Raw genomic sequence first — 26,909 nt, 5'->3', positions numbered from 1 at the left:
CCAAAGTGCCACAGCAACATATACCCCCCTGGCTGGGTGGTGTCAAACGCTCCAGGGCAAAAGGAAAAAACCCTGTGCTATATAGTGACGTGGATAGCATTGGCCCAAGTGGCCGGGTAGATTGTACGTCGTTCATGATTGTGGGGAGGACAGATCCAGCACATGCAATGGAGAAAAGCCCATTATCTGTGAAGAGCCCCAAGTGGTGAGCCAAGGAGCTGTGCAGTCCGAGCATCTCTGGATTAGGTGATAGAAATCAGTCTTCCTTATTTTTTTCCAGCTTCCATTTTGTTTGCCCGTTTTGAATGGATGAGTCCAGAGAAAGAAGGGATGCTTTCTGCTGCTGCCAGCTAAGCGCTCGCTAAAAGTAATTAAGGCTGAAATATTCTGTGCAGAGATAATAAACCTGTTCACACCGAGAGAAATGCAGGTGCCAGCGTTGCCTCTGCTGTAAAGACTGAATGATAAGAGCTGCTTGCTTAACACACTGTGTGACCTTGCAACGTGTTCATGGAGCTTGAGTCAGCCTGCAAAAATAAATGCTTCCCTGATCCCATGTCTAATTAAGTAGCACCGCCTTTTAACTCGTCAGCGTGTGAGGACGACTCCTGGATGCAGCATATTGAATTAATTTAAATTGGAACAAGCTACTGTATAGTGCATCCGAGTCCTGACTCGGGTTGTGATGATGGTTTCCAGTTATCACAAAGAGGCTTATTATTTAAAAAAAAAAAAGAAAATCCTTGAAATGCAGATCTGACTTGATCTTTTTTCTGTCTTTTTTGTCTGCCCTGCTTGCTTCTGTCCCTCTCCTGTCTCAGCAAAGTGCGGGGCATTAGAGCAGCTTGATGCTCACTGCTGCTTCTCTCCTTGAACCAGCAACTAGGCATTTTTTCTCTTGTGTTACAAGACTGACTCTGCATCCCAGGGTCCCTTGTGGGAATAGCTTCTCCCCCCCCACCTCTCCTCTCCACTCCTGGCCCTGTGACCAGGCTGTGGTTGAATGCGATTGGTTTCCCACCAGGTGGAACAGGTTGGTGGACCTTAGCTATGGGTTTTGGGCCTTGGTTTTAACCTGCCGTTCTTTCTCTGCAGGGTTGTGAAGGAAGAGATCTCGGACGATAATGCCAAGCTTCCCTGTTTCAATGGCCGGGTGGTGTCCTGGGTAAGCAGCTTATGTGATGGCCTGTCCTTGTCTGTCTGCTTCCTCCAAGCTATATAAGTGGCTTTGGCTTTGAAAATGCCACCTGCTTTGCAGAGTCCCAGGTCAAGACCTGGGACAACTGTACTTGGTATCAACGTAAGACAAAGCCCAGGAGGAGCTGATGGGCCGAGAGGGCTGTGTCCTGTCCTCCTAGGCCTGAATCCTGGAGGAAGACTGGTCAGGATCCCCCCACTCCTATGGAGAGATAGTCCCAAGCCTTTTGTGATGTGTTAAACAAGAACCTTCTAAAGCTGCTTTGCTGCCACCCAGTATAGTTCATCCTCGTGGCACTGCTCCAGGCCTGCCCACGGCAACCACTGTGCCCCTACGGCAGGAGTGCCTTCACCCCTGAGGACTGCCGCAGAGGGGTCCAGTGAATGTTGTGCTATTGAAATGGGCTGCATTTGACTGCCCTGAAGACTGCAGGCACTGCATGGGCAGCTGCAGGGCCAGCTTCTCCCTCCATGTCACGCCACACACATATTCAGCTCCCTGTTGGCATCCTCCCTCTGTCCTGAAGGGGGTCTGCTGGGGTGAGAGGGATGCTTAGCCTCTATGGCCCTTGCCTTCTGCTGAGGCTGAGTTTAGTGCTGGATGAGTGCCAGGGTCTGTCTGCTCGAGGCTAAGCTGAACTCCAGCAGGGCAGTGCATTCCCCATGGGTCACCAAGCAGTTCCCCACTATGAGGGCAGCCACCAGTCTCTCTCAGCCTTGCCTAGATCAGACCCGATGCCTCCTCAGCCCCTACCCTGGAGAGCTGAGTCTCTTCTCAGCAGCATGCCAGTGCCTGCAGCCAGTGGCACAAAGGGGCACGTTGTGGCTAACATCGCGTCCAGCCACTGTTGGCTCCCGGGCCAATGACCAGGTATGAATGACCAGCTACCCAGATACACTGTGGGATGGGGGCAGCATTTGGCACAAGGCCAGAGCGAGGCATAGGCTCAGGTTTCTGCTGCTCTGCTCCCATGCCACTGGGGCAACTCACTGGCTGTGGTCAGGTCAGGAGCAACAAGATAAGGGGAGTAGAGCCATCACTTGGGTGCCTGGGGTGATCCTACGATGAGTATCTGGGTAAGGCCCCCCCTACCCGCAGGGTCCGGTTGCTGCACTGTTTGAAATTCTCCCCCTCGTGGTTCATGGGCACAGCACAGAGCTCCTCCAGGCCTCTCCCCCCACCCAGTATTTATTACTGCTGCATCTGTCCGTAGTTGCCTGCTTTTCTCCCTGCCCAGCTGCCTTTGTTTTCGCAGGCTCTAGTGGCAGGTCCCAGAGGCTCTGAATCCTTGCTGCGCAGCTCCTATTTTTTCTACCTGCCACCAGTTTCCGAATGCGGGTCAGACGCATGGAGCTGCGTTCCCAAGTGCCAGAGCTGGCAGCAGGCAACACGGCTCTCAGCCCCCTCTCAACAGCTGATGACCTGCCCCTCTCCCCCTCGCACTCCACTTCCCCCTGCGGCAGGCGACTTTGGGAGCCGTGTGCTCTGTGCTGCTGTTGCTGCCAGTCGGGCTGGAGTGAGCCTATTTCAGGAGCCTGGGGCTAATTTTAGCCAGAGCGGAAGGCGGGGATTTGAGGTTGGATCTTTCCTGACAGTGAAGGAGGGAGGAAAGCTTCCCTGGTGGCAGTGGGCATTGGCCCCACAGCCCCCTGTGGCACTGTTAGGCTGCTCCCTGGATCCAGTTCTCTGCCTGGCCCCATCCAGTAGCATCCACTGGTGCTCTCTCAGCTCCCAAGCCTCATGCTTCTTGTGTGCTGGCCCCTAAATCCTGAGCAGTCAGAGGAGCCGGCTCGGGCAGAACAGCCAGTCCCCTTCCCCGAGCTGGCCAGGCCCTGCTGTTCTCCTTGAGCTCGCCCACCAGATCCCTGGAGCCAGGCCTTGGCGGTAGGGTTGAGCATTTGGTCCACCCTTCGTTTGCCTACATGTGGTGCCCTCAGCTGGCAGGAAGCAGAGCTGCAGTTGCATCCTCTGCAGCCACAGCCAGGAGAGAATAGTATCCCACTGCAATCCTGGGGCATTTGTACACATGGTTGCGCAGCAGTGCCGGGCGCTTTTAAAAGCCTGCAGTACATATAGTTGTATAAGTGGTGAGATGTGTGTCAGTGCTGAGAAAATGGCAGCACGCTTTTGAACTCAAACACATTGAAGGTGTTTTAGTTCAAAGGTGTACCGCCACAATTTTCTGTGCACTAACGTGCATTTTGCCACTTGTGCAACTGCACGCGACAGTGCAGATCCTGCCGGATCTCTGGTGCATCACGGGTTGGAAAGGTCTGTGTATAAATGCCCCTGGTTTCTTGCCAGCCAGTTCTCTCCCCTCACGCCCTTGGCGATCCTTTTGAAGCTATGTTCTCCAGAGCTCCATCTGAGCCTGTGTTGGAGCACCTCCTGTGCGACCCATGATCAGGCCCTGTCTTGGCTCGTGGCTACCAATAAGTAGCAAAGACTGGGACTCACTCGGGCATGAGTGAGCACGTGGAGGCCTGACCCTTCCCTGGCTGGTGGTAGCATCTCACGTCTTCAACCCGGTGTGCAGTGCTTCCACAAGGCTGTCTCCAGACTTGCCCCCACTCTGCTCCAGGGCTGTAGCTGCACTGAACCAAGACTGAGGTCCGGTGCTAGAATCCTTCCCAGGTCAGGGGATGGAGGAAACATGGTTGAGGCAGCCAGGCCCTGGAGCTGAGAGAGGAGGTGGTGGAAGGGGCCACATGTGCAGTCTTCTTGGCCTGAAGTCAGGTTTCCCTCAAGAGTGAGCTTCATCCTTCTCCCTCGAGGAATCCTGGCTCAGCTGAACAGAGTCTGTTCAGCCCTTGGCTCCTCTGTTGTGGGGGCTGTGTTGGAACAGTTTGGGTGGCTTGGGAATCAGAGATCTGGGTCCCCATCTTTCCGGGGGTCAAGGTGGAAAGCCAGACTTAAACACAGAGCTAGCTAAAACACCTCCCAGCACAGTTGGATGGCCAGCTGGAGGGAGCAAATGCAAGTAGAAATGATTTAGCGGGAGCCATTTCAAACATGGCATTACTCCCCTGAACATTCAGTCTCCTGTCCTGAGCCGACCAGCAATCTGCTTGGAGGTCAAAGGCTGTGTTCCAGTCTCTGAGCCTGGAAATAGAGGGCAGTTGGTGGTTTATATATTAAGAGCAAGGTCCTAATCTGGATGGGAGCCCAGCTCTGCCGAATGTATTCCCAACACATGTACAATAGAAGCTTCTTCATAGCCAGTTCAACACAGTCATGTGCAGGTGGTGAGTTTGTGGTGGACAGGGTATTAATCACTGGAGAGTTTGTAGGCCATGGCCAAACCAGCTCAACTGACTGAGGCTGAGGGTTTAGTGTGCTTGGGGAGGCACAGTGGGGTCTGCTCCAGAGCTGGCCTTACTATCATCTCCTACAGGTAGGGGATCTGGAAGGCAGGCTGGTCCTATGTCCAGTGTAGTTTTGTAGATGTCTCTTGTGTTTGGGGCTCCCACTCTGATCCTGAGCCATCTCATTCTCTCGGTCTTCTCTCTCCAGCTCGTGTCTGCAGAGGGGTCGCATTCAGATGCTGGGTCAGTCTGTGCCGACAACCAGCCAGAGCTGCCACCTTCAATGGAGCGCACTGGAGGCATTGGAGACTCCAGGCCCCCCTCCTTCCAGTAAGCCACCAGAGGACCCATCTCATCGGGCTTCCCTAGGACACATGTTCAGAGCAGAAGGGGTCCATACTGTCCTGTTTTTCTGTACTTGGGATGTGGAAAGGAATGCAAAGACAGGAGCTGGAGTATTAGCTACTTTTCTTGACCGGGGCTGCAGTCAGGGCCAGGATTAGTTACTTTCCTTGACAGAGGCTGCAGTGGTGGGGAGAAAGGAGTGCTAGGATAGGGCAGTGGTGGGGCTGAGAGGGAATTGAAAGAGGGGCTCCAAAGTTTTTTGGTTTGACTAACCGGGCATGATAGAAACAGCAGGAGAACACATCCCATCTGCTGCTGCTCCCTCGATGCCTCATTGCCCATCACACAGGAAAAAGATTTCTGTCATTTTTCTCACTCTCAGACTCCACTGAGGTTTTGGCAGGAGATAGGGAAACTTATCGTGGCCCCAGTCCCCTCTGTCTGCTCCCAAATCCTCTAGCCTCCTACCCCCTGCAGGGTGGGCCTGTGATTACACCCCAACTCTCCTGAGTGCCCCATGCAGGGTACACCCTAAGCTCCCTAGGCTCCCCTCCTTCCCAAGGGAACAGTGAACACTTTCCTCCAGGAGCCCCAACGTGTAGCTCAAAAGGGAGGAGACAAGTGGAAGTGCAGAAGAGCTGGGGTATGTCAGAGCAAGGGGAGCTGGGAGGTCCAAGTGTCCTTGGAGGAGGAGACATTGGACATGTTGGACACATCGATCTTCTTCACCCCTCACAGCCCCAACACTGGCGGGAGTCGGGAGAACCTGGATAATGACACAGAAACGGACTCTGTGGTGTCATCTCAGCGGGAGCGGCCGCGTCGGAAAGATGGGCCTGAGCACGGTGAGTGCCACACCCCATCCAAAGCCACTATGGGTGTAGCTGAGCTGTTGGTCCCGGCTGTGCAAGCTGCATGGGGGACCACTGTGCCCAGGCATATGCAGGCAGAAGTGAAGTTCAGTCTCCCACCCTGCATCACTTCAAAGCTAGTGACGAGAGCCCCCCGGGGCAGAGCAACTATTGCTCCTAGAGAGACCACTGGGATTGGGGTTGCATCCTACTGGGCAGCTATCCCATAGAAGCTGCTATTGGGTGTCCACCAGTGGCAGAGGAGGGCTGAGATCCCTGCACAGATTCAGGCACTCACCAGCAGAGGGGAGTTGTTCCCAAAAAGCGTCACCCTGAGCTGTCCCTACCTTCAGGCCACTCCATCCCAGAGGGACCATGTGGCAACCTGCTTCACTGTCTGGGGATCCTGTGGCTCCAGCTCTTGTTCCCAGTGGTTCACCTTCCTGTTATCTAGAGAGGCAGGGGAGTACCCAGGGGCCATGGTTGGGGTGGCACCTCCAGCAGCCCACCCCACCAGACACCACTTGAAGGCCAGGTCCTCCTCGGGGAATTCCTCTCACTGCAGAGCCCTGAGCCCCCTGGTGCTGCTCACAGGAGGGAGGGCTGCACAGGCGTCTCACAGCCCCTGCCATGGGTGCTGACTGCTCCATCTCCCCAGCACCCCGGGTGAATGGGACGGCAAAGGGAGAGCGGCGCCGAGACCTAGGAGGATACGAGAGCTCCTCCACACTCATGAGCAGCGAGCTGGAGACCACCAGCTTCTTTGACTCAGACGAGGATGACTCCACCAGCAGGTAGGGAAAACACGGGGTCTGGGAGAACATGGGCTCTTCCTCAGCCCCTTATGCCAAGGTAGATGCTAGAGCAAGACACTGTAACCCTGTGTTTGGGGGCTCCTTTATCCTTGCCAGTGGCCTGCCATCCTGACCAGCAGTGTCCACCATTGTCGATGGTCCTCTGCTCTCCACACTTGTGGGTCTACCAGTGACTCCCCACCCCTGCTCCTCGTGCTCGTAGCTGCACTGGTGGCCCTCTCTTGGTCACAGATTGCCCTTGCCTGTGGCATGCTGATGCCAAGAGCCCCACCTGCATGTGGCCTCAGCACTGACCCTCCCCTTTGCCTGTAGGTTTAGCAGCTCCACAGAGCAGAGCAGCGCCTCTCGCCTGATGAGGAGGCACAAGCGACGCCGACGGAAACAGAAGACTCCACGCATCGAGCGGGTACTCCTGGCCTGGGTGCTTGGTGGAGGGTGACAGCAGGGCAGGGGCTGGGCTTTCTGGGGCCTGAGCCAGACTTGTGGGTGAGCCAGGTTACCCCCTGCCCACAGCGGCTCGGCAGAAATCCGGGTCAGCACAAACTAAGGCCAGACACTGAGACCCTGCTGGAAATAGTCCCAGACAGCTTCCCAAGCCAGTGTAACCCCAGCCATGGGGACAAAAGGCTTCTCTTGTCCTGCTGCTGGTGGGAATGAGTTGGATGCAGCAGCCCCTGTGCTAGACAGGGGGAGGCCATGGGGACAGTGCTACAAGGGACAGCAGGGAACCCAGGGACAGTGGGGAGTGAGGAGAAGATTTGGAGGCAAGTCAGGTGTTGGTCCCTGGGCCAGAGGGCTGTGAGCAGGGGGCATCTCACAGTGTTTTGCTGTGTTACAGTCGTCATCCTTTAGCAGCATCACGGACTCCACTATGTCTCTGAACATCATCACAGTCACGCTGAACATGGGTGAGTGGGGACACCCAATGGTGCCTCTTGTACTGGATCCGGGCCTGACCTAGGGAGCAGCCCCAAGAACGAGATCAGGTGGTGGAGCAAAGAAGCAGGGAGGGACTGGGCCGGGGGGTGGTGCGGACTGAGTGCGCACAGAGGAGCAAGAAGATGACAGGACCGGCTAGGCTTGAAGCACGAGTCTCCCCAGGGACTGGGCAGCTCCCAGAGCTGGGGTAGAAGAGGAGTTTCTAACCCTGGGACCTGTCTGAGGAGCGGTTTGGGCCTCCTCACACCCCATGTCCCATCTGATCTCACTGTTGCTCCCAGCTGCTTTCTGCCTGGGTGGACAGCTCACCTGAGAAGACAGCAGGACAGAGGCAGAAAGTTCTGGCTTCAAGCCCAAAATACCCCCTTTTCCTTGGCGACATGAGGGGGAGGTCCTTCCACTGCAGAGTGAGGGAGGAGCGCTGGGAGTGTGGGCATTAATTGCCCTCATTGTCAGGAGGGTAGGTGTTGGGGACAAGCAGAACCAGGAAGCTTGAAAAGATGAAAGACAAACTGTATAAAAATGGAGCAGGGAAGGCAAAGGAAACAAATGGAGAACGGGAAGGTTGGGAGGCACTTTTGACCAGCGAGTGGAGATTAGTTGGATCTGGGCTGATGGGTACAAGGCTCCTCTGTTCCTCCCTGCTCACCGTACCTCTTCCTCCTGCAGAGAAGTACAACTTCCTGGGCATCTCCATCGTGGGGCAGAGCAACGAGCGTGGGGATGGTGGCATCTACATTGGCTCGATCATGAAGGGGGGTGCTGTGGCAGCAGATGGTCGGATCGAGCCTGGAGACATGCTCTTGCAGGTACTGCATGGCTGTATCCCCTGTTCCCAGGGTTGGGGCAGTGACAGTGAAAGCACTGGACAGCCCCAGCCCCTACTCTTAGGCTGGCCCCAGAAACGTCTCTGGGAGGGGGAAGCCCCCCCCCACCCCATGTCTGAGCCCAGTCTGCAGTCCTGTCTCAGATCCATCGTCTTTGCAGGTGAACGACATCAACTTTGAGAACATGAGCAATGACGATGCTGTACGGGTGCTGAGGGAAATCGTACACAAGCCAGGGTAGGTGCCTTTCCCCCTCATCCCTCACCCACCACTTCTCCCCTGGGGGTGGGTCATTCCCAAGCCTGCATCTCCTCACCAGCTGCTGTCCTGTTGCTCTGGCTCCTCAGCTGCTGGCAGCACAGCTTGCCTTTGGGCTCTTAGCTCCCTGCTGTTCTCTGTAGCCAGTTCCTCCATCCCCATTGTGCACCAGATCTAGGCAGGGAGCCCAGGGCTCATCTCTGGCCCTTTTTGTTAGTGTCCCCCTGACTCCTGCGTTGAGCTCTAGGCAGCAGAGTTACCTGGTCAGAGGCTCCTGAGCCACGTGCTCCTGTCCCTAATGTCCATCCTTCCCACCTAATCCAGCATGCTGTGCTGCGGTTCCCGTTGCCCACCTGGTTACTCTGTCTGTGCTGGCTGGGGGAACATGACCGCTGGCTTGGGAGGGGGCCAGCTGTGCTGGCACGTTCCTTGAGTTTACACTGCCTCTGAAGTAGGCTGTGGAGAGGGCCAGCATGTCCCATGTCTCATATTGAGCAGCCCAGCTTGGGCCATGCATTGCAATAACTGCTCTTGTGTTTGTGCCACAGACCAATCACCCTGACGGTTGCCAAGTGCTGGGACCCCAGCCCCCGGGGCTGCTTCTCCTTACCCAGAAGTAAGTGGATCACTTGCCCGCTGTCCACAGCAGGGCCTGGCCCCTGCAAGAGCCCTGCTATGGATGCCATCTTGTTTGTGTCCCCTTGTGTGTGGGCTGATTTAGGCAATGCTTTGGTACAGGCTTGTTTTGGGGTTGAGGCCCCTGGTCTGAGCTCAGGGCCTCAGTGTGGAGCAGACCTCCTGGCAGCCCACAGCCAGGACAGCTGCCACCCCACTCTGCCCAGGCCTCCTCCCAGATCGTGCTGGGGACATGTCACCTTGACGAGGGCGGGGGTCACCTTCTTGGAGCTCCAGAGGAAGGAGAAGCACCCCCAAGATTGCTGCCACTGAGCCATCAGGGGACTCTCTCCCTCTGTGCCCTTTTTGCTGACCCTCCCTCTCTTCTTTCTCTCCCAGTTGCTCCCCAGCGGATCTGGGCTGGGCCAGACTCTCCATGCTCCGATCCGGGTGAGTCCCGGCTGATGCTGGGGATGGCTGGTGGGGGCTGTGCAGGGCGCCCCCCAGAGGCAGCAGTAACAAGGGGACGGTTCTCAGACCACATCTGACTGCCCTTCTGTTTGCTGCAGGTGAGCCCATCCGACCCATCGACCCTGCGGCCTGGGTTTCCCACACGGCGGCGATGACCGGAACCTACCCAGCGTACGGTATGAGCCCATCCATGAGCACAATCACTTCCACCAGCTCCTCCATCACCAGCTCCATCCCAGAGACCGAACGTAAGTCCTCGTGCCTGCGTGCTCCCCCCCGCGGCACAGCTTCAGGTCACCTGTGCTGTGCCTGTCAGCACCCCATTGTGCCTGATGGGAGCAATACATCGGAGCAGGCAGAAATCAGAGGTGGGGGGAGCGGCCTGGGGGGAAAGGGAAGTGGCCCCAGAGCCACAGCTCCCTGTTGCAAGGACTAGGGTTTGGAGGAAGGGGAGATCCCTCCACTCCAGGGACCAGCAGAGAAGCCAGGAATAGAGGCATCTGAATGAGGAAAGCTAAGAAAAGACCTACCCAGTAGCCCAGGGAAAGTGGCATCGTGGGCTGGGCAAATTAGTGTCAGATTTCTTGGTCCCCTGCAAGGGCAAGAGAGGCTGGGCCAGGCAGGAGCACCCCGTCAAAGGCAGAAGGCATTAGGTACTAGGGTCAGACAGGTGCCAGGTGAACCTCCAGTTCCTGTAAGACCACCTCAGCCGGTCAGGGGACACCAGGCCCATGTGCTTCTGCACAGTCTGCTGCTACCAGCTCTACACGCTCATGGTCCGACCACTCCACCGTCCTGTCCTCGTGTCTCACCCAGTCACCAAGTGGTGAAACGCCCTTGGTGAGGATGAGAGTCCCCGGTGGACCCATCCTGTATTACACCTGGATCCCACAAGCCACCCAAGGCTTCATTTGGCAGCTCCTGCATGTATGTGTTGACACCCCCAACACCTGCCCATTTTGTCAGCAGAAGGAGACCCTAGCATCTGCCTAACTCAGTTATGCCAGGCTACAGCCCCTCCACCATCTTCTCAGGAATCTCCTCCTCAGGTTCTGGCCACACTTCTTTCCCCACCCCCCCCTCTTTTCATTTATGCCCTCCCCATCCATGGCCCCGCCAAGTCCTTGGACCTCCTCCTGGCTTCAGCCAAACTTATCTACCAGACCAGGAAGGGTGCTCTGGCCACGGGCAGCCTGAACAACGGTTGGGCTGTGTTCCTGTCACTTCCCTGCATATGTCTTTGGGCAGAGTTTCACTGGCTGGTGTCCAGAGGCTCCGGGGACATGTTTGAAGGACAGTGAGCGCTGGCTGGCATGCTCTGCTTGGTGTGTCCCCCCCCCACCTTGCAACACTCACTATTAACCTTTGACGTGCACTCTTATCCTTGTTTTCTCAGTTGTCCCCCAGAATCTCTCATTGCACTTCTTCTGGCCTCCCTGATTGAGTGAGACTTAGAGCTCTCTTGGTGGGCCAGGGCCCACTGCTCTTTGCACAACAAATAGGCCTGTAAAGCATGTGAGGGCTCAGATGAAGAGTGACAAACAAGCAGTGGTTTGGCTCTCACAGATCTGGGGTCTTCCAAGCAGAGGAGCTGTAAGCGGGGGTCAGGGGATTTGTATAGTGAGATCATTAGATTTAATTTAAAACTCCTTTTTTGTGGGGGAGGGGGGGTGTCTTACTGAAGGGTGGTGGTGCCACCAGTAAAGAGTGCATGGAAGAAAGCACCTGATTGGAACCTGGCTTTAGCACCAGCTCTTTCCTGGGCTGGAGAGATGAGCCAGCTGCTCCCTGTAGCCTTGCCAGCAGGGCAAGTGCCAGTTGAATTCCCCAGGGGAGCCGGCATAGGCTGCGTAGCAGCTTTTAGAACATTGCAAGCTTTGTAGCAGCTGCTACTGGAGAAAGATGACTAGTTTGGCTTGGCTTTGAGAGGGAGGAGAGAGCCTCTGAGCCATAGTCTGCCAGCAGGCAGCTGGGAGGTGGGCTCTGCAGCGTCAGAGGGGTCAGAAGGCAAGTCTGCGATGTATTGTTCCCTGGCCCATCCCCTTGTGTGCGACGCCTCCATGTGGCTCCATGACTTTTTCCATCCCCTCTCATCTGTGCCTCCCTTCCCTCCGTCCACCTCGCAGGCCTCGATGACTTTCACCTGTCCATCCACAGCGACATGGCCACCATTGTCAAAGCCATGGCCTCACCTGAGTCCGGCCTGGAGGTGCGTGACCGCATGTGGCTGAAGATCACCATCCCAAACGCCTTCATCGGTAAGAGGTGGCCACTGCCTCCTTAGGGCAGGGCGTGGGGATAGATGCATAGATGGGCTGGCGGGTTCCCTGTGCCAGCCTTCACCGCTGTATACTATCTAGCTGTCAGGCTGGTTGGGCCTGGGAAACCATCTGAAATGTTGACCCATCTCCCCACACCTTACTCTTGGACCTCTCTTGTCCTTCACTTTTGGGACCAGCTGTCATCACTCTGGTCTGCCCCCAGGCTCCCTCCTTCCTATGCTGCCATGTTTAACCACGTTCATTGGGGGATACTCCCTGCTGCAGGTTCAGATGTGGTGGACTGGCTCTATCACCACGTGGAGGGCTTCACTGACCGGCGAGAGTCCCGCAAGTATGCCAGCAATCTGCTGAAGGCCGGCTACATCCGCCACACCGTCAACAAGATCACCTTCTCAGAGCAGTGCTACTACATCTTCGGGGACCTCTGTGGCAGTATGGCGGGCTCCAGTGGGGGCGGGCTTAGGGAGGGCGCAAGAGGAGAGAGCTCAGCTCTGCCCTACCAGCTCTCTGAGCACTAGCTCATTGCTACCAGGCTAGGCCCCTTCTTACTGCTCTTCAGTCCTTGGTGCCAGTGTATGCAGCTCGTTTCAGTGCCCATCTGCTGCTGTCTGGCCTTCCTTCCCGACTCAAGAAGGGAGGAGTAATACATGGCCTTTCCATGGTTCTAGGCTAGACATCAACTATTGTGACAAGCTCTGCTCGGTGCTACTGGAATTTCCATTACGGAAGGGAGACTCTTAGGTTCATCTGAGTGGTTTTGTTCAGATGAGGAGCATGAGCAGGGAGGGGAGAGAAACCTGGTGCAAGGGGATGCATTCTGGCTTGCTCTGACAGGCCCTTCAGAGCTGGTTTCTGACTAGCAGAGCAACAACCCCCTCCCTGAGTGTATGGGGAGCAGTAACTTCTAATGTATCCTGGGCAAGGGTCCAGCTAGGAAGTGCTAATAGGTGCCGCCCCTGGGTGAGGTGAGCACAACCCTCCCCTTGGTCCCCAGAAACCTCCTCTTGCCTTTCCAGTTACCTCTTATTAGCTGCTGCACTGCCTAGGCCAGAACTAATCTGTGTTCTCTGCTTGCGTCTCTGCAGACATGGCTAACCTCTCCCTACATGACCATGATGGATCCAGTGGAGCCTCTGACCAGGACACATTGGCTCCTCTCCCTCACCCAGGAGCTGCGCCGTGGCCCATGGCTTTCCCATACCAATACCCACTGCCTCATCCGTACAACCCACACCCAGGATTCCCTGACCCAGGCTACAGCTATGGAGGGGGCAGTGCAGGCAGCCAACACAGTGAAGGTAAATGCAAGGGGGCAGGGAGCTGGGACGTGCCTCGGGGGCTTGGCTTTTACACCTTTGGAAACGGAGCCACGGTCTGAGTCATGTGCTGGGAGGGGGAAAGCGTTCTGTCCGAACAGCATGCGCACATGCTGTGAATGTGGCACAGCTGGGGAGGTGTGTGACCAGCAACTTGGGAGCCTCAAGGAGAGGCCATTACCAGAGGCAAGATCTGTGTGCTGCAAGGCACAATGTGAGAAAAGGAGGTCAGTGAGGTCTGGACTAGGAGAGCTGCTGTAGCCTGGCTTGAGGGGGTGGGCTTATAAGCAACCTCACATGAGACAAACGAGGGCAGGACTTCTCCATGTGTCAGCTGGCCTGTTGTATGTACACAGACTTACGACACAATAAGTGGAAGTTTGATCCATGGTGGCTTAGACCTCTGCGAAAGGTGGGGCCTGTATTTCCATCTGGCTTTTACTTATTACAGGGTAAGAGCGTGCACACAGTCACTTCCCATGGAGCAGCTCATGCATGGTGCAGCCCTGCCCCCCTGCCAGTATGGTTAGCTTAGCATGGGGGGAGGAGAGGCTCTTTTATTCCAGCTGCCCTCTGCCGTGCAGATGGGGGTGGGAGGCCTGTGCTTGTCTGGACCATTCCCTAACTTAGCTTTATGCATCTCCTAGGAAGCCGAAGCAGCGGATCGAACCGCAGTGGCAGTGAGAGGAGGAAGGAGAGAGACCCAAAGACCGGCGAGTCCAAGTCGGGTGGCAGCGGCAGCGAGTCGGATCACACTACTCGGAGTAGCATGAGGCGGGAGCGGGCAGCCAGCGAGCGCTCGGTGCCTGCCAGCCAGCACAGCCAGCGCAGCCAGCACTCCCTGGCTCACAGCCTCCGCAGTCACCACAGCCAGCAGTCATATGGGCCACCAGGCCTGCCTCCCCTCTACAGCCCGCCTATGCTGCTGATGCCTCCGCCGCCTTCAGCCATGGGGCCCCCGGGCGCCCCGCCAGGCCGTGACCTGGCCTCTGTGCCCCCAGAACTGACGGCCAGTAGACAGTCGTTCCGAATGGCCATGGGCAACCCTAGTGAGTTCTTTGTGGATGTAATGTGAAGCGCCCGTCCCCCTGTCTGTCTGCCGCCCCGTCGGTTTGTCTCCTAGGACCAGCCCCAGCTTCACTCTTTGTTTTTATTTTGTCTTGATAACGGAAAAAAAAAGGGAAAAAAATAAACTGAACTAAACCTTGACTCTAATCCCTGCTCGTGTGGAGGGAGGGGGCCCCGAGGCCCCGCTGGCCCGGCTGCCTCCAGGCTGCGTGTGCAGAGGCAAGTTGCTGCCGCTTGCACGAGCCCTTAACTCCCCTTCCCTTCCCCCTTCTAACCCCATTAATCTGCATCCAGCCTGGTGCCTGTGCTGCCCGCCTGTGTGCCACTGCTGCCTCGCTCCTTCCTTCCCTAAACATCTCCTCTTTCTCTTTTCACCTTCTTGTGTCTCTTCTGTCAAGCAGCAAAGAATTACGGGGTCTTTGACTTCCTCTGAGCTCGCCGCCCGCAGGGGCGAGAGCCAGAGCATGGCACGGCGCGACACCTTGGCCCAACAGAGGAGGACACGGATCCGTGCGGGCGCTGGGTACACACGGCGCTGAAGATGGCTCCTTTCCCTCTAGTGGAAGATGCCCCATCCCCTCCACAGCCCTGAGAGGGGAGCAGGACCCAGTTTCCAGCCTTTTGTGTGTTCAATAAACGCAGTCGCCTCACAGCCAGTGGCATGAATGTTCCAGGGCTTCAGTGCCTGGGGGAGTGGAGAAGGTGAGGCCCTGGCTGGGAGGGTGCCCCTTCCTGCTACTCCCTCACTTCCCAGGCCCACAGGTGCTCAGGCTTGGGCCTGTTAATGCTGTGCAGATAGTAAGCCCAGTGGGCTGCTGTGACAGGGCCCTCCTAGGCTTGAAGGTACAATCCTGGCTGCGTGCTGTCAGGTCCCCGTCTCCCACATCTCCAGGTGCCTAAAATTACTGAACTATCTGCCTCCTGGTACTCTGGGCTTTGCCCCGGCCCCCCTGGCCTGGATGCTGTGGATCTGGCTGAGTGCGAAGCTGTGGCCTCTGTTTGCCCACGTTTGCTCTGGGAGTGGTACCAAGCCCCTTGTGCTCTCCTGCCCCTGCACGATCACATACTCATGGAGGATGTTCAATCCAAGATGGCCCTAATGAAGCTGGGGGTTTCAGATGTGCTCTTAACACTGCTGCACAGCACCAATGTCAGGATGCACAGCTGGGTGCCAGGGTGCGGGAGCTGTTAGGTCAGATGGGGCGGGGCGGGGGCCAAGCTGCAGGAGCCCTGTTAATTCCAAGTTGCATAGGAAGCCAAATAGTAAGTTCCCAGTGTCTGCTGTCCACAAAAGGGCTGGGGCTCAGAGGACGAGCAGTGCTGCCTTCCTGCCGTTGCCATGCTCCCCATGTATGTAAGTGTTGGGGTTTGGACCAGGTCCCATGGAGGCAAGGACACATCTGGCTTAAGGCCTGGGCAGCAGGTCTGCTATCGGAGTCTGCTTCTCAGGAGACATGGCTCCCTTCTGAGTAGCCTGACCACAGTCTCTAGGCACGAATGTACACCGTGGGCCTATCTCGGGAGCACTGCAGCAGCCTCTGTTACTGTGCTTCGCTTTGCTCCAACACCTACATTCCCGTTTTTCTCCTGGAACCTCAGAGCTCTGTTCCTCCTGCCTGGTACTGGAGAGGAGAGGAGGTGTGCCGTGGGCAGCCTACTGGGTGCACTGGACTGTACGCGGTACGGATGCTCAACCCCACTGCAGCCAATGCTGGGCTGTGTCACAGTCTTGCGCCCTCCTGCTGCCACACAGCAGCTTCCCTTGTAGTAGCACGAGCTCCTTTAGATTCTCCTGGACTTGCAGTTTTTATTATTCTCAGCAGATGAAATGTACCTTACTCCTGGCACCAGCTCATCTACCACCCACTATGCTCCAAGCTCCTGCATCCTCGCATCAGCTCCACTGTTGCCCATCAAAATGCCCTTTCTATTGTTCTAGCCCCAAATGTGCCCCCAGCTCATCTACTGCTCAGCATCCTTCTTACCCCCCCAGGTGCCAGCTTGTCAAATGCCCAATGTGCCATCCTCCTAGCCCCCTCCATATTTGGCACCAACTATTTACAGTCCCTCCCCTGACCCTGTTTGCTCTCTTGCCTTCCACGCCACCACCCACCATCCTTCTCCCGGCTCATACTGCCAGCCCCCATCCTACTTTGTCTCATCAGCTCATTACCCTGCCCTGTCCCCCATCCCGTTTCCTCCCCTGCCATCCTGCCTGCTGTGTTTTATAGAAACAACACCAATCTCCTTGTTTTTATTTATAAACATAGTTTTATTGGACTCTTGCTTCCTGGTGTGGTTTTTGGTTCCTTTCATTTCTGTTCCTCTGTATTTGGCCTGGATGTGGCCCCTCACTGCTGAGGCCTAGAAGGCCTCATCCTGTCTCCTTCTGGGCAATGTTTCCCAGGTGCAGCCAGACCAGCTCCTAAACAAGTCAATCGGATACTGTCGCCCTTTTGTGTTTACTCTTAGGGGGATAGCTGGGTCCAGGAGAATCAGACTTTGGCTGAGACTCCAGTTTCCAGGGGAGAAGGCATGTTTCCAAACGTTTGGAGGTCATCTGGGAAAAATTTCCCGAGAACAAGCCTCATGAAGTCAGGACCTCTCTCTTAACTGGGGTTGCAATGGAAGTAAATGGAATGGGTGCATGACCCTCCTCCAGGCACTTCCACAGCAGGAATGGCTTGGGTTTTAATAAAAAGACAGGACTCTGCAATGAGTGTCGATGTTTTTGCTGTGTTAGAGAGGTGGGGGGGGGCAGGGGTGTTGCAATGACGTATAAAGGCAAAAGGGCAGTTTGCCAGTAATAAGCTGTGTCTGCATCAGAGGGATTTTGCCAGGCTCCCATGCTAGCCTAGGCATGCAGGCAGATGCATATCTGGCCTATAACACTTACCCACACCAGGCGCATGTCTTCCAGGTGCCTGCAGCCCCAGTTCCCCCGGCCACCCCGCCTCTGATACCTTCAACAGGCTCATGAAAGAGAATGCATCCCATCGCAAGCCTATCTCCACTCATCACACCCTCCCTACTGGGGCTGAAATACTCCCTTTTGATGCTGCTTGGGGGTTGTCTTCCCCCAGCAGGCAGCAAGATCTGGAGTGGGCAGTCAGGGCAGAGGTGAGAAAGCAGGAGTGGCTCTGGCTCTGCCTCCCACCCTGAGAAAAACAAAGATGGGAATCTCTGCTTTCATTTTTGAAGCTTAAGAGGGGACTCAAGGCCCCAAAAGACTCCAAGAGCAGATAAGCCATGATCTCAGGGGCAGGATCAGGGTGGTTTGTTGCAATTAGAGGTTAGTGGGTCTGTGGGGGATCAGGAGGTTTGGCAGGATTGGGAATAGTTGGGTGGGACTGGGGGTTAGTGGATTCCCAGGAGGGAAGGGGTTTGCAGGATTGGGAGGACTTTCGTAGGGTCCAGGATGGCAGGTCCACCAGGAGGTTTCGTGGGATGGGAGGGGTGGGGGTGGACAGTTGGGCATTTAGATGGACCTAACCCTTAAGTCTATTAAATGTAAGGCTAGCACGTGAGTGAAGTAAGTCTTTAGGTACCTATAGTCATTTGGATCATTGGAACCTGCTTGTTTTGAAGTTGGTATTTTTTGGTCCCATGTGTCAACCAATGAGGTTTTCCTGGTTACATACCCCGCCCCCCCACACACACACTATACTGATTTGATATCTATCTATTCATATATATATATATACACATACACACACACACACACTTTATCTAATTACATATATGTAGATACATGCACACATACTTACTTTGCCATATAGATATCCTACATAGAGACTCTAGACGCATACACCCTACATCTATCTATATTTATCCGCCAGCGGACTACGACTCCCAGCATGCCGCGCACCCACGGGAGGCCGCCGGTGCATGCTGGGAGCCGGAGTCCCGGAGCGTCGCCGCTCGTGCTTCAGGCGCATGCGCCGGCGGGGGGAGGGGCGGGGCTGGCGGAGGCGGGGCATGCGCGGCGGCGGCCGCTCTGCAGTGATAGGGGGCGCGGGCGGGGGGAGCGGCCGCCATCTTGGGCGCGGGGAGCGAGCGGGTGGCGGCGGCGGCAGCGGTAGCGGTAGCAGGTGAGGCGAGGCGAGGCGAGGCGAAGCGGGGCGGCAGGTTGCGGGGCTGCCTCTTTTCCTCCAGCGCGCGGAGCTGGGGGTGTCGTGCTGCCCGAGCCTGGGGCCGGACCGGGCCGGGCCGCATCCCCGCTCTGCCGGCCTTCGCGGCCCGGTCTTACCTGGCGCTGGGCCACCGCCCTGGCATCCCAGCTGAGTGGCCCGTTAGTTCGCCGCCGAGCTGCGGCAGTGCCTGACCCCCGACGGGCAGCGCTGTCAGCGCGCGGTGTCACGGTCTCCTCAGCCCCTCCAGGGGCTGCTTCCGGGCCTCCCCGGCTTGGAAGCGAGCTGGCCTTCCCGCGCTGTGGGCAGCTGTGCCGGGTGCGACGCGAGGCTGTCTTGTGGCCAGCTGTTCTTCCCCGGTGGCAAGGGGGTGCCCCCTGAATGCCCGAGGGAGCAGCCGCATGAGTCCTGTTGTTTCATGCTTACCTTTCCCTAAGGTGCGATGAGATGGGGGTGTTTCCTAGCGTATTTGCGCCCCAAGCGGGCCCTGTGGAAGGGGAGGCAGTAAGCACCCAATTGTGGCTGAAAAGTGACCGGGCGCAGCTCAGGGTGCCTGAGCCACTTGTAATGTGCTGCCTGCCCTGGACTGGCACCAGGGAGGTGGTCTGCACTGGTCCCAGCAAATAGTGTCTTGTTTTGATGAAAGCATTTTAGCTGGCAGTGCCCGCCATGGTGCAGAGGCTCTACGCCCAGTTTACGGATGCGGGAGTCTCCTCCCCAGGGCCATACCACTGTGGGCAAGCAAAACTCGGGTGCATCTGAACCCTGCGCCTGCGGCCTTGGGCCTGCATGTAGGACACCCACCAGAAGTTTTGGAAACATCAGAAGCTCAGGGTGCGGGTGGAGGATGTTTGCCAGTGGTAGGGGCACTTCCAAAGGCAGGAATCCAGAACTGTAATTAGTTTTGGCTAATTTGGCCTTGGATACTTTATATATAAATAAAAAGTAACTTGTAACTGGGACTCAGTACACTTGCTAGCTCATCCAGGGTAGTAAGTAGCTTGCGGTGGTGAGGGGTGGAGGCAAAGCCATTGGCATGTTGCCACCCTAAATTCCCAGCCCAAGATACCCAGAGGTAAATGGATTGCTGCTCTCGGTTGACTTCCCTCCCACGGCTCAGGGCTTGCCAAGCAGCGGTGATAAACCAATGAGGTTAAGCTGCTGCTGTTCAAAATGCTGTGTGTGGCAGTGAAACTATTGAATTTCCCCCTCCTACTAATGGGAGGGGGGAAGCAATGGAGGGAAAAGCTGAAGCCTTTTGAGGCATATGGCTCTGTTCCCATATCCAAGTGTGTGTGGGGTTTTTGTTTTGGTTTGTGTTTTTTTTTCCTTTTTGTGCCTCCTGCTTGTGGGGGAGATTTTTGTTGGCTTTATCCAAAAAAATTTTGGTGAGGCCTGGCATCTTGTAGCTCTTACTAGCAACCTTTCTATGTCCCCATTTTCAATGTACATCCATGCATGTGGTCTCCTCTTACTTTGCAGCCTGCTCTATCTGTTTTAATACAGCTACCTTTGATCTAGGTACAACTCCTGGTCAAATGTCTAATGGGGCATATGAGCTAAAGTTGGGCAACATGGAAGCTACATTGTGGGCTTTGAACTTCTCTTGGTTGATCTGATAATGTTAGGGCTATCCTGAAAATTGGCTTACCAAGCAACTTCAATTTGCTTAGGTCAGAACAGTTTGAATTAATACTTTTCCTGTTTCAGCCACTCATGCTTGTGCCCTTGAATACCCCAGAATAGTTCTCTTTATGCAGTGCTGAACTAAGTGTTTTGGAAATAGGGATTGATTGTGAACCACTCCTGTAAATTCAGGGGCATTGTGTTCTTGGACTCCTCCTAGAGCAAGCCTGGTTGCTGCTATTTCTTAGAGGCTTTATTTGGTTCAGTGCTAATGTTCAGGAGCCTTTGTCACTAAGTCATAATTCAAACTCCTCTTATGGACCACCACATGATTTGTCAGTGAACGTGGGCCTGATGAGGTGATCACTGGTGTAAAGAAATCATGTATATTGTGGGGAAAGCTACTGCTGAAATGGCTGTGGGCTGCCCCAGGAGTAGGTTTAGTTTTAGCTTTGAGCCATGGTGTGAAGCCCCACCAGAGTCCCTCTATGCTCATCTACTCTGTCTCCTTGATGGCTGCTGTGAACTGGGCTGAACCCACCAATTTCACAAAGGACTTGTCCAAGGCCAGCAGATGGGATTGCTTTTAGTTACGGCAGACCAGGTCATTGGGGTGACTTCTTGGCATTGTGTCTATTTGCTGAGTTTGGGATACTGTCTGGCTGCTAGGGAAGAAGTCATACAAGCACGTGGTTACTTAAGTCCTGGGTTTGGTCTGGCCTTGACAACTGGCTAACTGCTATTCCTGTTCTGGAGATGCTGCTAAGCATCTGTATAGCTGTGTGGGGATGGTTGTATGTGGCTGTGCCCATCTTGGACAGGATGACTGCCCCACCCCCTGTGCCAAAGGGTTGCATTTGGATCCTACTTGCTATTAATACTGCATTGATCTGATAGCCCTCTTGGTAGCTGGATGGCGACAAGTGAACCTTCGCTGTAGTGTTGAGGGCAATATAGGAACTCTGTATCCTCCAAGATGAGGACCAGAGTCAAGTGGACGTGCATCGTCTTAAACTACCACTTCAGAGGTGTAGTGGGAATGCAACACTGCTACAGTACTTTCTTTGTCAGGCTTAGCTGGGTTTCAGCAGAGCTGCCATCTTTCCCGAGGAGAGGCATTCTTGGAGAAGCCCATGTGCAGGGGGACATGACTGTGTGCTTTAGGGAAAGCCACAATTGCTTTCCAAGCATGGTGCTACCAGCCCAGCACCAACACTGTGTTCCTTGGGCATTGCCCTTCTTTCTCTAGGACTAAGAGAAACCTCTTGTGCCAGGTTTGGAATTTGTAGCTGTAGAGAGATTCCTTAACCCCTGCCTGGGCAGGAAACCAAGGCTTGGAAACCAGAAGTACAAGCATATTGAAAGGGGCTCTCTCTAGAGAGGTGGTAGGAATAGCTAATAAACTCAATGTTATGTTCCTTCCAGCCTGGTAATGGTTGGGCATTACTTGCTGTTGGGTTGCAGGCGGGTCAGAGTAACTTAAAGGCACATATTGCTACTGATACCTTTAACCTGTTTTTTCTTCTGGGGGTGCCATGTAGAGTTAGTGGCCCAAATTTGGGCCACATGAGTAAGGACCCTGGAGTTACAGCTCGGTGCAAAACAACTGCATTAGACTACATGAGCGCACACCTGAGGCTCATACTACAGCCCACATCTACTAGGCATTTGTTGGAGTTAAGGGTGACATTTGTCATTCCAGGTGGGTGCATGCCAAGCCGATGTTGGAGCAAAATGTGCACACAGAGCTAGATGATAGACAGTCTGCCACAGAAACTGTAATCTCAACCTGAGCTGCCCACATGCACTGAATTAAAGGCATGATCCCTAGCAGTTTTTGGAGAATGGCTAATTGATACTTTGGGCCCATATTCTACAGGCACGTAGTCTGAGGCGATTTTGCTGAAACCAAAACCACCTGCCTCTTTGGTCTTTAAAAATCCTGAAGTCTAGGCTAATTTGTATTTTTTCCTAAATCAGCAGGCAGTTTCATAAAGAAAGCTCATTGCTGGGGTGTCTGGTCTAGGGGTTCCTGATCCACAGCCACCAACATGAGTAGTTCTTGCTGCTGAGTTGCATCTAAAATTTTAAGTTGGGGGGCCTGGCTCCAGCAGTATGGAGCAGGTAGAGAAAGAGGAGGATTTGAGGGTAAGGCAGGGGTAGGCTGGTGGCAGGGACAAGACAGGACGGTTTAAATGTTGCTTGATCAGGAGCATTATAGGAAGGTCTTGAGGGAGCCCCTTCTCCTACCTTTCCCTTTGGGAGCTGATGTCCCTCCACTGGGCTACATGGAGCTGGGTGGGTATATATGGGAAGCTTCTTCTGTTGGCAGACTCATGTCTAAAAAGCAACAGCCAGGGACTTGAGTGGGATACCTCAGCGGGGGGGAAGAGAGAACAGGGTGGCAGTCCCTCCCTGATCTAGGTGGAGAAACCCCCTACCCACCTTGTATGCCAGCTGAAAAATCGGGCTTCCTCCGAGGCCTCACTTGCCTGTGAACTGAAACTTCGGCTGGGTGAATGGGGCATTTAGGCCCAGTGCTATGCTATGCTGCCAGTGGATGTCTAGAGCCCTGTCCACCGTATGCCTGATGCAGAGGCCCTACTACACATCTAGATCTCCACTTTTCTGGCTCTACCAGGTACATGCGTTCATAGCCTTCCCACTTTCCTCCATTCACAGACCCTCAAGTAGTGTTGAGTAGTTTGGGGAAGGGAGCAGAGGGGATGGCTGTAGCACTGGATACCCTGGAGGGAAAAGTTAGGGAGCAAACAGTTTGAAGGCAATATGGCAGGCTTGGGGCTACAGCTGAGGATGAGGTGGTGCTGAAACAGTGCTTCAGAGTGGAATGAAAAAGGAGGGGGCAGAGCTGTGTAGTGGCTGATCCGGAGGCGTTTCTCTCTGCTCTATGGCAATTCCAGCATTGATCTCTTCCTCGCCAGTTTCTCAGCATGTGGATCCTCTACAGCAGGGCTTCTCAAACTATCTAATGTGGCAGACTGGCAATTTTTTTTTTCCAGTGGGCCAGGGACCAGTGCCTGGCTCAGCCAGTGGCAGCAACTGCATATAACAACGCTACACAAATGCGTTCCTGGCTGTTTCTTTCTCTTTCCTCATCTCGCATGATGTGACGTCACCTGGAGTGTTGGAACATACAAACTGTGGCGCTATGACATACCAATGTTATGCTTCTGAAAATACAGTTCTTTTCTTTCCTGGCAACTTGCTGCGGACCGGCATCGGTCTGTGGACCACTACTTTGAGAAGCACTGCTCTACAGACATCCCCTTTAGAAAGGGAAGAACTAGGCTTTGTTGGACAGCGGAAAAGGACCAGACAAGAGGCTGAGTGCATAGCGAGATTGCTGCAGGGGTGAAAGCTACTCAGGAAAGAAGAGTGCTGCAAAGTGAAGCTTCCTTCGTTTGTGGGGAAGTATGTATTAAAGGTGTTTACAACAAAAAGCTAAATGCCCCCAAACCTTAACATGGGTTTAAGGACACAAAGCAGCGCAGGATGACCTGGAATGTAGGGAGTGTGCTTACCGTCCCTGCCAGGCAGTGCCGGCTGTCCCCCATGCTGCATTGGGGCATTCCTCCATAACTTGAGACATACAGATGCTACAGAGCACACAAGCATTCGGGCAAAGTCTCTAACAGTTGTTTGTTGCCAAGATAAAACTTGGATTAGGCCACCCTGGAGCTTGTTTTCACTGAGCGTACTGCATAAACCACTGCCCAGGAAACAGCATTAGTGTTGAATTTGGATACCTTGGTACACGTGGGTAGGAAGGGAAGATGGCAGCTTTGCAACTTGGTTCTGCTGAAACCAAGCTAAGCCTGACAAAGAAAATAATGCATCAATGTTGTATTCCCACTGCACCTTTTGAAATGGTAGTCCACGAGCATCTATGCCCACTTGATTCTGGTCCTCATCTCGCAGGATACAGAATTTCTGTATTGCCCTCAACACGATAATGAAGGCTCACTTGTCACCATCGAGCTACCAAAAGCCCTGTTGGATCAATGCAGCATTAATAGTAAACGTAATACTTTGCACGGGGGCAGTCATCCTGTCTAAGATGGGCACAACTACGCACAGCCATCTATACACAGCTATATGGAAGCTTAGCAGTTAGCTGGAATCACTCTGCATGGCTGGGTTCAGACCCCCCTCTCCCTGGTTTGGCCCCCTTCCTCCCCTGCTGGATTAGGAGTTGGTCCCCATCCCCCCCACTCCCAACATATGGCCCAATGGCACCCAGGGCAGGTGCAGTGGGGCCCCAGATTGGGTCCACTGGCTGGATCCAGCCCATGGAGGGACCAGGCACTGCTCCTCCAACTGCATAGGCAAAAAGACTGAGAACTACTGATCTATTGCAGTGATTACTGATCAAGTTTCAACCTTTTTGGACTTGAGGCACCCCTTGGAAAATGCCAGCTCTTCACTTTTCAATTGGCTCTTTTTTTCTTCCCCCAGGAAAATAATGGAGCAACTCTTCTGGTATAAAGGACTCAGACCACAACAGGGCAGAATAGTTTTAACACTGACTTCCAGTTTGAAATCTCTGGGTCTATTTTGTGAATTGTATTAGCAAATGTAATGGTACCAGCTTTGTGTGGTTCCCTGTGGCACCCTTAAAGTTCTTGTCACCCTGGTTGAGAGCTGTTTATCTAGTATGTTTAATGGAGTACTGACTGGCTCTCAAATTTGTACATAGTCAGTCTAATCAACTAATACAGATATCATAATGCCTGTTAACTGAATAGATGCATCTGCAATACCTAGAAAAGGGGTGGATTCACCACAGCTTCTGTTATGAAAGCCTGAACATACAGCAAGCATGTGTACACTTGGCAACAGCAGTTGCAGAGACTGCAAATGCAGTTCCCATCTTCAGGTTAAAGATCTTTTATAATCAGCTTCCAGCTAGTTTACAGCTAGGCTGACCTTGGCTCCTGGGTTCAGTGATGCATGATTGAAACTTCCAGGCGTCCACCCTGAGCTGTATCTTGTATCTCTCGGCTATGAATATAAGGAAATATAGCCCTGCATCGGGTGAGCTAACCTGAGAAGTCTGGCAGTGAAGAGAGGAACAGAACATGAGTCAGTGGAGGCTGATTGAGCAATGCTGTTACTAGGAAGCTTTCTGAGTCATTCTGCTTTATGCACAGCAGATTGTTCCAGCTTCCTTGGATTGCAGGTTGTGGGGCCTCCCAATTCCAACACCCATGAGTCATTCAAAGATGTCAGCTTCTTGTGTGTAATAGGAACTGCAAACAGATGCAGTTAACCATTACGGTAAGCACCGAAACGCTTCTGCCTTGCTTCTGAAATGGTGGGGGAAAATGTTCTTACACCTTTCTTGAGTGAGAAGGGTATAAAAGATCTTGGTAAATGAAAGGTACTGGAAAGTAAAAACAACTTGCACCCAGAATAACTAGAGGTGTAAATTGAAATGATAGCCGTTCTAGCTGATTTTTTTTTTTTTTTTTTTTTTTTTGGCTTCTGTAAGCAAACCTGCAATCCAGAAATGGTCTGTTCATTCTTGTCTTCACTCTTCCTTGATCCTGTTTCTAAACTAGTTTTCCTGCTTATTCCTCCTTGAGTCTCATCTTGGAGCAGTTCTGCTTTTAGCTCCATAACCGTAGGTTATTCATATCCTCTCTTGATGCTTCATCTCTCTCTCTATCTGTAGCATGGAAGACTGGCAGATGAAGTGTTGCATGTTATGAAGCTACCAATATGTCTTCCTTGGTCTTGAGGCAGGGAGTGATATAGCTCTGGGCTTGCTGAGACTCATGTCCATCTGTTCTACCTCTTCTGCTTCTAGTCTCCCTGAAGAACATAGGAACCATGGGAACCAATTTGTTTGTGTTCAGGACTAAAATGGGCTGGCTTTGGAAAACAGAATTGCTAAAGTAATTGCTGTACTTGCAGGGAGTTGGTGCCATGGACTGAGCTAATGTGTTCTTGTCTCCCTCCCAGCTTCAACTGATCCATATTATACCACTTGAAGCTTTGGTGTCAGCCAGTATACCTTGCAGGGTAAATGGAGATGTGAACACAGTTGCAACCAGGCTTAAGCTTCTAACTGGTGAAGAGTTCTCCTTGATCACTGATCTCATGAGTTGGGACAGCAGTGGAGGGATAAGAACCCTTCCAAACATGCAGCTTTGACCCTTGGATGACAGATGCCATCCACTGATACAGTTTGGGTCTCTTTTTTAAATGGTCTTTGTTTTACAGCATAAAGATCAATGTAAACTTACTCGAAGACCATGTTAGGTAGGGGCTGTGTGTCTGGAGAAAAGCAATAGTTGGGTGTAATCTGTGTATGATATCACACTTAAATCCCCATGACTTTGAAGAATGTAACAGGTAAGTACAACTTGTAGAAGGGTTGGAGCTGACAGTCCATTCCTTTCCTGAATTATTGCGAGCTCCAGTGATGCTAATGGCAGCACAGCATGGGTATATCTGCCTCCAGCTGTAGTGCTGACTGTGCTATAAACCTAGACTTCGAACAGTCAAGCCACTGGGTGGATCTCTACTAGATCAAAGTGTCTAGTAGTTCACACCATCCTGGATTTCAGGTCTGGGTCCAGTTTCTTCATCTGCATCATAGATTTCATAGACATCAGGGCTGGAAGGGACCTCGGGAGATCGAGTCCAGCCCCCTGTCCAAAGGGCAGGAAGTCAGCTGGGGTCATAGGATCCCAGCAAGTTAAGCATCCAATTTACTCTTGAAGGTGTTCAATGTAGGTGCTTGAACCACCTCCGCTGGCAGCCTGTTCCAGACCTTGGGGGCTCGGACAGTAAAGAAATTCTTCCTTATGTCCAGCCTGAAACGGTCTTGCAGGAGT

General features: G+C 53.8%; 2 protein-coding genes across 5 annotated transcripts in view; both read left to right on the top strand.

Annotated features, from left to right (window-relative positions):
- Positions 1-16,570, top strand: part of DVL3 (dishevelled segment polarity protein 3) — a 42,804-nt gene extending 26,234 nt beyond the window's left edge. Inside the window, exons 2-17 of one of the 3 annotated variants that reach the window (XM_090051154.1) lie at positions 1,096-1,165; positions 4,712-4,833; positions 5,587-5,693; positions 6,358-6,493; positions 6,827-6,920; positions 7,353-7,422; positions 8,123-8,262; positions 8,441-8,517; positions 9,087-9,154; positions 9,553-9,603; positions 9,723-9,872; positions 11,751-11,882; positions 12,171-12,338; positions 12,992-13,204; positions 13,870-14,271; positions 14,692-16,570. In XM_090051154.1, coding sequence (XP_089907280.1) covers positions 1,096-1,165; positions 4,712-4,833; positions 5,587-5,693; positions 6,358-6,493; positions 6,827-6,920; positions 7,353-7,422; positions 8,123-8,262; positions 8,441-8,517; positions 9,087-9,154; positions 9,553-9,603; positions 9,723-9,872; positions 11,751-11,882; positions 12,171-12,338; positions 12,992-13,204; positions 13,870-14,271; positions 14,692-14,723 — 2,032 coding nt within the window. In that variant the 3' untranslated portion in view covers positions 14,724-16,570. Of the gene's footprint in view, positions 1-1,095; positions 1,166-4,711; positions 4,834-5,586; positions 5,694-6,357; positions 6,494-6,826; positions 6,921-7,352; positions 7,423-8,122; positions 8,263-8,440; positions 8,518-9,086; positions 9,155-9,552; positions 9,604-9,722; positions 9,873-11,750; positions 11,883-12,170; positions 12,339-12,991; positions 13,205-13,869; positions 14,432-14,691 lie in introns of those variants that run through there. The other 2 variants (XM_090051155.1, XM_090051156.1) reach the window with 2 other exon arrangements.
- Positions 16,571-18,244: 1,674 nt separating this feature from the next.
- Positions 18,245-26,909, top strand: part of AP2M1 (adaptor related protein complex 2 subunit mu 1) — a 35,979-nt gene continuing 27,314 nt past the window's right edge. Inside the window, exon 1 of one of the 2 annotated variants that reach the window (XM_090051674.1) lies at positions 18,245-18,381. The gene's annotated coding sequence lies outside the window, so the exon portion shown is untranslated. The remainder of the gene's footprint in view (positions 18,382-26,909) is intronic. The other variant, XM_090051675.1, reaches the window with a different exon arrangement.

This window comes from Crocodylus siamensis, chromosome 6 (genome assembly GCF_052110815.1).
Source record: "Crocodylus siamensis isolate JL-2025a chromosome 6, ASM5211081v1, whole genome shotgun sequence".
NCBI classification, from domain to species: Eukaryota; Metazoa; Chordata; order Crocodylia; family Crocodylidae; genus Crocodylus; species Crocodylus siamensis.
Note: the sequence above shows the minus strand (reverse complement) of the source record. Positions and strands in the feature narration are given on the sequence as shown.